Genomic DNA, 11,228 nt, shown 5'->3' with positions numbered 1-11,228 from the left:
TGAAGTCACATTTTTATTCCTGAAATCTAACAGAACATACATTTTCTCCTGAAATTTTTGCTATTATTGAGTAGATTGTTTATGACCTCTGAGTAAATTTCAGCAATATACCTCTCAATAATTCACATTCTAATTGTAGTAAGTGTTTATGTACATTTTAATGTATATTATTAATGGAAAGGGTCCAATTTATTTTTTGATGAAAAGGGAACTGTACCACTTCCCCACTATGACCTTGTTTCTTTTTAGGTTGAAGTGGATTTGGCCATATTGATGGGAATATTGCTTTTTCATTTACCCAATGATCAATTATAATAATAAAGGCTATATGCTTTAATTTTATATGCTAGAAATTAGTGTGCTATAAAAACTCAAATTTACCACAGAAGAGCAGTGTGTGAAAATGACACTTTATGGCTTTCTCCTGCAGAAAAGTGTCAAAAAAAACTTGCGTAATTGGTGAGTGTTTAGAACATCCACAAAGAAAGTTCCTTTAGATTTACATGCAGATGAACGAGGTAGTTTGCAATATTTTTTTTATGAAAGTGTCTCAACATAACACTTACATTGTACAAATTAATAAAACAGTTTAACATGAAATGAAATCTATTAATGTGTCATTTGTAACTCGGAGTGGATCCAGTAATAACAGGCAGTGATGCAGTTCAAGGTATAATCCAGAGAGGAAGGAAATATGTGGCAATACAATGCCAAAAAAAAAAAAAGCGAGAGAACATAACAATCAAAGAACAATAACGCTTAACCGGCTGAAAAGATTGCACCCACTCATGTGTATTTAGCATAAAATTATACTGATTCTAAAATGACATTATATTGATTGTTATCATGGGAACAATGATTCTCATTTCTTTTTTTAACCACACATGCCATGCAAGATTTTCATACCTCTGTTTTGTGATGCAATTAGCACCATCTGTTCGTCTGGCATATAGTCAATCTTAAGCCTAATAACAAACACTTTTCTTTTTAATAACTATTCATATCCCAAACTGCTACAAACCAGTCTCATTTTAGATTTGTTATGCTGTAAGATCTCTTGCGTTTCAGGTTTTTCAGTCTGTGCAAGGCCTGTACTGTCAAAATTTGTCATTTTCATTTGCTGTCACTCCACTGCCTCAGTATGTCCTCGGCTGCTTGCAGGGTTGTGTCCTCCTATTAATGTTGACAAAAATATGAATTAAATAATATACAGCATTTTAACAAGGTGAACAGATCACAATGGAAATCACTTTTCCTGATTTAGTATCATGATGTCCTATTCACTTACATAAGGCTTTCAAGGTCAAAGTTTCCATGTTAGCTCATGTGATTAAGTAACAGTTGGCTTATCATTAGTTTATTAAAAGTAATTTAAAGTAAAAGGACTTTTAATGGTGATAACTAAAATTAAAGGCACAATATGTAAGATTTTTTTATTAAAATATCCAAAAACCACTAGAACAGTGTTATATATTTTGCTGACTTGTGTACTTACATTATATCAAATGTTTCGACGAATGTTTAAATCCAGAGAAATAAGCAATTTTAACTAGTGACACGGACCGTGTCCATAGTGTCATTGTGTCGCCTGCCAATGACGTCATAACCCCTCGATTTCCGGTTTAGTTTTGTAGAAAACATGTAAACTCCAAAGACGCTTGAATATGTTGTGCGTTTTAATAGACCGGTGATGACCGCACAGAGTAGCATTATAACAGAACTTTCAAATGTATCTAGTATGATAAAACAGCGCTGCTTTTTCCCCCCCCACATACGCACGACCGGAAGGAGCGGAAGCGGTCGACTGTGGCATAATAAAATACGGCTTTCGAGCCGTACGTGTGTCACGCTCGTTCAGCGGCCTCGTTTCGCTTCGACGGCTTTCAGCCTCACCCTGCTTCATTCTACTACGTTAATAAATCATTAGCTCATCCATGAACATGATTTCTGCCCGAGTCCCGTCGGATTGCATCGGCTGTGGGGATGAAGAACAACTCCCATGATTCCACAGTCACGGCGTCATCAAACTACGCCTTTGTCTATTTTAAAATACGTGCCCTCTAGCGGCGAAAATTACATATTGTGCCTTTAATAAGAGTCTCTAAAGCATAAAATTCACAATGCAGCAATTTCTAAAAAGATAATAAATTAAATATACTTAATGTTATTGTTATTGAAAAAACCCTAACAACATTAACATCCTAAATAATTAAAGAACTTTATTTTTAGAATGTTTGAAATTTTATGTTCTGCATTTGTGTTAAAGGGGTCATATGATGCGATTTCAAGTTTTCATGCATTTAGGAATCTTTAAGATTACTTACAACAGAACAGCAATGCATTTTATGGACGACCGTTTTGTGAACCTAGGAGAGGAGGTAATTCTGACTTTGCTATGACAATCTGGCGCTTCTGAATCAGCTGCTGTTTTGTTATTAGTTTAAGTATTTGCTATTGACTTTTCAAATGCGGAGTTTTGCGCATCGTTCGTTCGTGTGTGTGTGTGTGTGTGTGTGTGGGGAACAGCCCGGATTCACAGGAGAGTGAACTGTCTGTCAGAAATCATAGCACGTCAGCTGTCTTAACCGCGGCTTGTGTACTGCATCATCACTGTGTCTGTCACGCGACTCTGTTGCCCTTTCGGGCTTGAACTGATGGTAAAATTAAGACATTTATTAACTGTCTTGATATTTACTTTGAAAGCTGACGTTCGCGATTATGGTAAGGGGCGTTACATTTCCGACGCGTGCTTGCAGTGTTCGGCCAATCACAATGCACTGGGTCAGCTGGCCAATCAGAGCAGACTGCGCTTGTCAAAGGAGGGGGCTTTGTTGAAAACGAAGCGTTTGAGAGAGGCGGGGCATAGAGGACCTACAATAATGTACAGTATTTGAAAAATAATGTGTTTTTTGAACATTAAAGCATGTCAACATATTCTGTTACACCAAATACACAAAATAATGATCTTTAAAATAGCATCATATGACCCCTTTAAAATTACCTTAACGAAACAGAATCGGATGTATTTCTGGAATTCGTTTCTGTGTTCCGGGCTGTAGAATGCAGACACAGGGATAGTGGCCAGTCCCTATTCAGAAGTGTAGAACATTTTTATAACTTATTTTCCTCACGGATGTCACTATATGAGAAGATTTTATAACCCATTGTAAATGCTATGTTTTGGCTTACCTTCTCTTTTATGAGCCATTTCACAAATCTGTAGTCATAGGGTTCATCTTTAGTACTAGGGTCAGTAAGGTCAACATCTTGTAGAAAAACATTTAAAAACAAAAGGCAATATTAAAAACAAACTTTGTTATAATCATGTCAAAACAATTATAATTGCTATCACACAGTGTAGCTTTTTTATACTTTGATTTCTCATGTTATGAAGATTCCCCTACTCATGGAAAACCTGGATATATCAGGGAATTTTAAACTTTTTCTGGAAATTAATAAAACCCTAAATTATATAAATATTCTATACACTGTAAAAAATCAAAAGTTGAGAAAACTTTAAGGCAACCAGCTTCAGGAGATTTTTTAGTTTTCTCAACTTTCTGTTGTATAAACTGAAAACAACAAGTTGAGAAAACTCAAAAATCTCCTGAAGTTGGTTGCCTTAAGCTTTTATGTTTTCTCAACTTTTGATTTTTTTTTTTTTACAGTGTAATAGATATTTATTTATAATTCTATAACAGATATATATATATATATTTTACTTTCCAGCCAGTGCTACATTATTTTACCAGCTAGAAATGGCTCTACGTAAATGCAATCCCTATAAAATGATTTTTAAATATCTTTGTACAATAAACCTGGAAAAAAAGTGTGGGAACAATAAATGATGTGTTTATTACCATAAACAAGAGCTCAAGAGAGGACAAAAGCACCTCATCTCTGGAATTCTCAGATATAAAAATTATATTTGTATAATCCATAAATTAATCCAAGTTCCTGCTTTAATACTTTGTTCTACCTTTTTTTCTCTGTTACTTACTAAGATTTGAGATATCTGCGATCATGAAGTATCCTCCTTGGGGTAGTATAGGTTTTAGGCCAACGCTCTTCAAACAATCTGCCAGCCTCAGACGCTTTTCATGAAGATGTATGGGTAACTGGTGGAAATAGCTTTCCTCTGTGCCAAATACATCATACTCCCTCTGAAAACCTACTGCTACGGCCTCCTTAAAAACAACATTAGACAATGTCAGTCCACTGAAAACAAATTACACACACTTTACGCCTAAAAGGAGCATTGTTTTACCTGGGCAGCTGTGGCACAGTGATACACTGAATTCTGATGGACGGTTTTTAAGTGCTTTAGGATATGTCCTGATCCCATTGCCCAACCCACCTACATTAAAATAATAGAGTAATTTAATGACCTGCATGCTGTGTATGCATACTGAACCTTATCACCATGAAACTTCCAGCCAGTCAACAGAGGGATATAACATCGCAAGAAACAAATGCTGTTGAATTCGACCAGCTCACCTTCCATCCTGTGGCACTGAAAGTCTTGCCTGCACTCCCAATGGTGACAGTGCGTTCCCACATACCTGGCAGACTGGCTGTCAAAAAAAAAGGTATGTTACTTTAAAAGTCCACAAAACTGTGATTAATCGCATTACATGCACAGTCATGCACTTACCGATTTTCACATGTTTTGTTCCATCATATGTGAGCCACTCGTACACCTCATCGCTGATGCAAATGACGTCATGTTTAATGCATAAGTCAGCAATCATCTGAAGTTCCTCCCGCTGGTAGACCTGCAAGAAACCAGTTAGGGTTAGGCTGAATTTGTGGTAAAAATTGTACACACTGACCTGAAAAGTCATTTCAACTCAGTTTAAATTTTTATATTAATTACATATCCATTCAAAGATTTGGGGTCAGTAAGATTTTTTTTTAAAGAAATTACTACTTTTATTCAGCAATGATGCATTAAATTGATCAAAAGTGGCAGTAAAGACATTTATGATGTTACAACAGATTTCTTTTTAAAACAATTTTAATTTCATTATTTTGATTTGATTTTCTTGAGAGTTTTCATGAAATTCACTCATACACTGCAAAAAATGGCTCATCTTACTTAGTATTTTTGTCTTGTTTCTAGTCAAAATAGCTAAAAATTCTTAAATCAAGATACTTTTACTAGATAAGCCAATTGACTTAAGATATTTAGTCTTGTTTCTAGGGGGGGAAAAAAAATCTAAATTAAGTGCATTTTGCTTAAAACAAGTAAAATTATCTGCCAGTGGGGTAAGTAAAATACTCTTGTTTTAAGAATATTTTACTTACCCCACTGGCAGATAATTTTACTTGTTTTAAGCAAAATGCACTTAATTTAATTTTTTTTAGCCATTTTTTGCAGTGTATAAGAATATATTGGACAACGATGGGTAAAACTGTCCTCCGTTTGTTGGTGACTGACTCACCTTGCCAAGAGGGTTATTAGGAGTGTTAATGACAATGGCTTTGGTACGAGGACTAAATTTACTCGCCAACTCTTCAGGAGACAACACCCAGTCAGCACTGGATAGAACAGGACCACAGCCTTCTCTCTGTTAATACACAGCTAATATTATTCAAAACAAACATTTTAATCTCAGATAAAGCAAACAGATCTTGTCACGTGATATATGAACATACTGGTTTAAGGGGCACATATACAGCTGTTCCACCCGCCATCATTACCATTGGCTGATAACAGTCAAAGAATGGCTCCACAATAATCACCTGCGCAAAAAAGGGAAAAAGATGCATTCTGATACCACATATTGAACATAAACAGTGTCTTTTTTATTCTCTACTAACAATATAATTTTCTGAATATGCATATTGTTACCTCATCGCCCTCATCAATGAGAGCCTGGAAGGTACAGAAAAGTGCTTGATATGCTCCTACAGAAACCAAGATATCCTCCATTGGGTCTATTTCCCGGCCAACAATCCTACTGAAGAACTTGGCCAGGATCTTCACAAGATTTGGGTGGCCCTGTATGACAGCATGTTGTAAGATTGTTTAGCAAAGCTTTACTTATATACTTATTACATTATGCAGTGGTAGTTGATCATTTACTAAACAAACTGCAAATTGAAAGCCAGCAAGGGACTTGTATTTTTAATTTCTTACAAAAGCACGCGTGTACTGGTGCATAGAGAAACCTCCATTCAGGGCTTTGCAGAAAGCCTCCTGAACAAAACTAGGAGGGGAGAAATCAGGGAACCCCTGACCCAGGTTCACAGCCTTATAGTCAGCAGCCAGCTGAGTGAATTCCACCCTACAGTTGACATACACAAAAGGAATAACATGCAGTATTAAACATTAAAATTAGCAAAAATTTGAGTTCATTTACTTATATTTACTTACTTAAGAATAATAAATTATTCTTATTACACAGCTCACTGAAATACTAGAATTGCTAATTGGCGCCATCTTGCGATCAAAACTGTTATTGCGATTACCAATTTTAAAAATGGAGGACATTGTTAATTGTATTATTCATGTTGAGTAAATAAAAAAATAAAAAAAACGTTAGTAGTTAAAGCAATAAAACGAAAACAAAAAAACCCGCCAAAAACACAAAGATGAGAGAGAACTTAAACTAGAGGAAGACATTCATAGCTAAAAACGTCCGCTAAGTAGATTACATTGGTTGCATAATAATAATAATAATAATAATAATACAACTAAAAAATGTCGATTATATCTAGGAAAACTATTGCTAAAGCAACAAGCCGAACATTGGAAAAATACATTTTTAAAATACTAAGATATTTTAAAATATTAGGTAATTAAACAAGTATATTTTGCAGTGTTCGTCTTGCTATGTTATAACGGACTTTCTAGCGGAAACTTAGCCATAATGATAATAATAATAATAAATAACTCAATAGGCTATTTTATATCCATTTATTTACTTATTTGGTAAGCGCCGTGTAATAAGCACTAACGTTAAATGACTAACAGTCTACCCATTTATACTTTCACTTGATTTATAGACCATGAAGCTTAATTACCATATATTCTTGTCAATTCCTTCGATTCTTCTCGCGTGCAACTTACGAGACATATTGCCCTGCGTAATCAAGAAGAAAATCATGCAATAAGAAAAAATAATGGCAAATTACTAAACCGCAGCTTGATCGTGCATACAGGTGTAGCGATCTAGTGTGAAATATCTCAAACCTTATCATGAAAACCTGCGTTTACTAATCTGATTGACAGCCAAGGTCCATTTACCGCCGCTCTTCTCCACATTCCAGTGTTTCAAAACACCTTTACTGCAGGATTTCTGCTAAAGCCGTAAATCAGTAACACATAGTAAGAGATTAGAATCACGGCAAATCTCTAGCATTTGAACGGTCAACCTTTAAATGTCTGACAGTCGATAATTCAGTGACATGACAGTCTTGTCCTTGGGATTTAGAGATTCAAGAGACAAACAAAGCATAAAATACTGTGGCAAATGTCGATTTCATATTGTAATCTAAAAAACGAATACACAAAACTTTCTGTTTTGCACCAAACCTTGTTCATTTACTTCCCCCAGCTGTTAAAGACGTCACACATTGACTTCTCAAGCGCCTTCCTCAGTCTGAGCCAATGAAAATGCGAGCAGAGCTCCTCCTCCAGGCAGCACTCTTTATTTTTGTAAGAGTACTTCCGCTGTGGGCAGGGCCAGTGACTGCTAACGCTAATTGCCAGTATACGTTGTAGTATTTCGATACTCGCGTCAGTATCGATATATCGATACTTCGTATCGATACGCCCATCCCTAGTATATATTTGTAGTAACCATTCTTATTGCACAATTTTAAATATGCCGAACAGACAAAGAGGAAAAAAGCTTGTTTCCTCAACTAACATTCTAATATACCTTTTATAGTACTCCATGAACTGTTGGCTCTGTGACAAATTGGTTATGTACATCTATTGTAAGTCACTTTGGATAAAAGTGTCTGCAAAATGCACGAATGTACATAAATGCCCAACCTTGGGTTGACAGAATAAAAACACAAAATATGGACACAAAATACGCTCTTTATAAAGTTGACATTTTAAAAGTGACAACAGAAGAAAACATTTCATCCCAATGAAATTTTGTGAAATTTAAACACAAGGCGAAGTCCCCATGAGCATGATCCTTTCTGCCTTTTACCATTTCTCACTTCTTTTCTTCCTATAAGCTGGCCTTCTTGAGATCCTCAGGCAGTACACAACCCTTTTTCCTTGCCCTCTGTTTGCGTTTCTCCATCTTGGCATCCTTGCGTTTCTTAATATTCCTTCTCCGCTTGTCTTGCCTCTTTTGCATCTTCTCCACGACTTGCTGGCTCCTCTGTACCCACTTCTTTTTTTTCTGAGCCTTCCTTTTCTCCTTCTTTTTCAATGATGCACACAAGAGTTCCTCGTTGTCTTTGATTTTCATGCCTTCAGCTTTGTAGAGAACATTGCTCCACCTCATCTTCTCTTCCTCTTTTTTTGCTTTCCCTTCATCCTTCTCTCTAAGCTGCTCCAGGTGAGCTTTCCTCGCCTCAATGCGTGTTAAAAGCTGTTTGTAGTTCTTGCCAGTGAGTGGAGTCAGCGTTCCTTTCACTTTCTTTTTCTTCTCCATCAGCTTTGTCCCTTTGTCCACATAGTCTTCTCCAACCTCCATCTTGTTGAAGACTATGAAGCTCTGCTCCTCTTTGGCAGGAGCGCTTGATGTAGAAGTGCCTTGTGGTTGGTGATTTGCTGTCTCTTTGTCCTCTTCTCCTGCCTGCAAAGCTGCAGCATCTGCTAACTTTTTAATTCGAAACTCTTTTCTTTTCCTCTTCCGACGCTCCCTTTCTTGTTTTCGTCTCTCTCGTTTCTTCTTTATCTCCTCAGAGGAGGGATCTTTAGGAGGGCCCTGGAAAAAACAGACATAGGCTTGGCCTAAGAATTCTTAAAGGAATGATATAATAATTTTCACTTTTTCCATATAATACTTTTACTTTATCTTGTTTTTTTTTACAGCAAAACAGTCATAATTTAGCATTTATGAGCAATTCATTTCTCTGACCCATACAATTAAACCTCACCCTCAGTTTGTATGAGTTTTGTTATTCTTTTTGAATATTTTTTTAACACAAAAAAAGATATTCTAAAGAATGAGGCCAAACAAACACAGTTGTTGGTACCCACTGACTTCCGTAGTATGAAAAAAAATTATTTGGAAGTCAATGGGGACCAGAAACTCTTTGGTTACCCACATCCTTCAAAATATCTTCTTTTGTGTTCCGCAGAAGATCATAAGTGATGACATAAGTTTTGTTTTTGGGTGAACTATCCTTGAAGTAAAGTGATTCAGCATATCAGCATTCAAACATTTAACAATCCTTCGACCGAGATAACATTTTAGCCAATTTTGATCTTTTAGTCCAACTTGAGCATGTACCTGTCCTCGAGATTCCTCAATCTTCTGGTGAAGTCTCTGACGAAGAATGTCTACAGCATCAAATTCTTGTGATGTTCCACCTAATAGGAATGAATCAGTAAAAATGCAATAGCATTTTAGTCAACAAGAATAAAGCATGCTGGATACACTACTAATCTCTTTACAAACTACTTTTTACCCTCAGGCTTCTTTTGTGTCTCTGAAATCCCATTCTGGACAGTTTTTCTCTGAGTTGGAGGTGCTGCAGGCCGAGTGCTCTTTAGAACTGGGTTATTTTTGTTTGCACTCATGTGATCTCCTTTTGTTGGCTTTTGATTGTTCTTCTTTTTCTTTGTTGGAGGAGCACCATTTACCCCACTGCCTCGGAATGGAACTAAAAGGGGAATTAATACAACTTTATTATATTTAAATAATTAGTTTTTTTTAACTACTGACTTTGAAAATACAAACTTTGAATGAATGAATGAATAAACCAGCAATAAAAATGGCATAACTACTGCAGGTGTCTGTTCAGTATTTACTAATTAATTCATATGCAATTAACAATCCCAGAACTTTACCATAGGGTCTTTTCTTTGGCTCCCGGTTGTGAGACACGCATACTTTACGGGTCAGCTTCTCTAGGTAATCATACTTCGCAGCAAGGCTGGCCATGTTTCCTATTATAAATAAACTAACAATAAATTAATAAATACAGACATTTGATGCAGATATGTAACATGTCGTCACTAAACAGCTCAAAACAAAATATAACGATTTTAGCAAAGTCAGAGTGCTGTGAAACCTATGCAGTATTTTATGACAACAATGACAAATACGTCAATTAATACATTTAATAAACATGCCATTATTCGTTTGACTTGTACGGGATATTTAACTTACCTCGCTCAATCAAAAACGTCAGTCGAAACTGCTGTGATGCGTTTCATCAGCTGAGAATGGAATAAAGGGATTTGTGTACCTCCTTAGAAATTACAAACTCATTCGGATAAAATCCTTGAAATGTACACTAGTCTATATACAATATCCCTTATAACTTTACCAAATACAAATTCAGAAACATGCCCCACGTGTGTATGATCTTACGCATGCGCAGGATGGTTCGGAATCCCCGGAAATGGTTACATTGAAAACACTCCCCCGAAAGCACAAACCATGTTATGTAGTCGACCTGGCACAATTTCAGCGAACATGAGTAGTTTTAGAATAATCCGAGGCTATGTAAATTCATTTTCCCCTCATAAAGAGATCATTAAAATATATTTTTTTTATATCAAAATGTTTGTTGTCAAACACTCACTCTTGACAGCTAAAGTGTATTTTATTTGTTCTTTTCTCAGACTCTCATCTCACCAAAGAGGACCCTATTTGTGGCGCGACAGGGTCTTTCAAGACGTCAGGATGCTCCAGTACTCCAGTGTAATTCTGTTTAGCTTGCTCATTACTATATTCTTGATTATTGACTAAACTAACTACAATATCATTAAAAACTTTGAGGTCGGTAATAAGTATCTTACGCTCGCCAGGGCTGCATTTGTTTAATCAAAATACAGTAAACTGAAATAATGAGGAATATTATTAAAATACATTTTTTTAAACTTGATATATATTTCATTTTAATGTAATTTAATCATGTAATGGCAAAGCTGAATTTTCAGCAGCCATTTCTCCAATTTTCAGTGTCACGATCGTTCAGAAATCATTCTAATATGCTGATTTTGGTGCTCAAGAAACAGTTCGTTATTATCATCAACATAATATCAGGACTGTACCACTGCATCCATGCTGAATAAAAGTATT

At 35.9% G+C, this 11,228-nt stretch overlaps 2 protein-coding genes across 5 annotated transcripts; both read right to left on the bottom strand.

The window, feature by feature from the left end:
* LOC107731000 (kynurenine--oxoglutarate transaminase 1-like) lies at positions 1-7,709 on the bottom strand. 2 transcript variants are annotated; one of them, XM_016541969.1, is made up of 14 exons: positions 7,541-7,709; positions 7,199-7,307; positions 7,030-7,088; positions 6,143-6,290; positions 5,855-6,004; positions 5,659-5,745; positions 5,445-5,570; positions 4,655-4,775; positions 4,498-4,574; positions 4,268-4,357; positions 4,001-4,187; positions 3,190-3,266; positions 3,002-3,088; positions 1-1,173 (listed from the first exon to the last, which is right to left on the bottom strand). In XM_016541969.1, exons 2-14 carry the CDS (start codon positions 7,268-7,270, stop codon positions 1,114-1,116), a joined length of 1,341 nt encoding a protein of 446 aa, XP_016397455.1. In that variant the 5' UTR covers positions 7,271-7,307; positions 7,541-7,709; the 3' UTR covers positions 1-1,113. The 2 variants fall into 2 exon arrangements, with proteins under 2 accessions (XP_016397455.1, XP_016397454.1); XM_016541968.1 differs by having other exon boundaries at positions 7,199-7,304.
* Positions 7,710-8,035: 326 nt separating this feature from the next.
* On the bottom strand, positions 8,036-10,570 carry LOC107731001 (surfeit locus protein 6 homolog). 3 transcript variants are annotated; one of them, XM_016541971.1, is made up of 6 exons: positions 10,515-10,570; positions 10,311-10,360; positions 9,989-10,087; positions 9,607-9,801; positions 9,429-9,508; positions 8,036-8,900 (listed from the first exon to the last, which is right to left on the bottom strand). In XM_016541971.1, the coding sequence occupies exons 3-6, from the start codon at positions 10,080-10,082 to the stop codon at positions 8,193-8,195; spliced, it is 1,077 nt and encodes a 358-aa protein (XP_016397457.1). In that variant the 5' UTR covers positions 10,083-10,087; positions 10,311-10,360; positions 10,515-10,570; the 3' UTR covers positions 8,036-8,192. The 3 variants fall into 3 exon arrangements, with proteins under 3 accessions (XP_016397457.1, XP_016397458.1, XP_016397456.1); XM_016541972.1 differs by having other exon boundaries at positions 9,989-10,101; positions 10,515-10,565; XM_016541970.1 differs by lacking the exon at positions 10,515-10,570 and having other exon boundaries at positions 10,311-10,508.
* Positions 10,571-11,228: the final 658 nt, after the last annotated feature.

This window comes from Sinocyclocheilus rhinocerous, unplaced genomic scaffold (genome assembly GCF_001515625.1).
Source record: "Sinocyclocheilus rhinocerous isolate Xijiao unplaced genomic scaffold, SAMN03320098_v1.1 scaffold5145, whole genome shotgun sequence".
NCBI lineage: Eukaryota > Metazoa > Chordata > Actinopteri > Cypriniformes > Cyprinidae > Sinocyclocheilus > Sinocyclocheilus rhinocerous.
Note: the sequence above shows the minus strand (reverse complement) of the source record. Positions and strands in the feature narration are given on the sequence as shown.

Excerpts from the sequence above, each read along its gene's own strand:
- LOC107731000 (XM_016541969.1), bottom strand. The coding sequence starts at position 7,270 with ATGTGGAGAAGAGCGGCGGTAAATGGACCTTGGCTGTCAATCAGATTA. Across the intron at positions 4,188-4,267 it reads ACTGTGCCACAGCTGCCCAG|GAGGCCGTAGCAGTAGGTTT; the intron begins GTAAAACAATGC and ends GTTGTTTTTAAG. Across the intron at positions 3,267-4,000 it reads CGCAGATATCTCAAATCTTA|ATGTTGACCTTACTGACCCT; the intron begins GTAAGTAACAGA and ends TTTTTCTACAAG.
- LOC107731001 (XM_016541971.1), bottom strand. The coding sequence starts at position 10,082 with ATGGCCAGCCTTGCTGCGAAGTATGATTACCTAGAGAAGCTGACCCGT. Across the intron at positions 9,802-9,988 it reads GCCAAAGAAAAGACCCTATG|TTCCATTCCGAGGCAGTGGG; the intron begins GTAAAGTTCTGG and ends TTCCCCTTTTAG. Across the intron at positions 8,901-9,428 it reads TTGAGGAATCTCGAGGACAG|GGCCCTCCTAAAGATCCCTC; the intron begins GTACATGCTCAA and ends TGTTTTTTCCAG.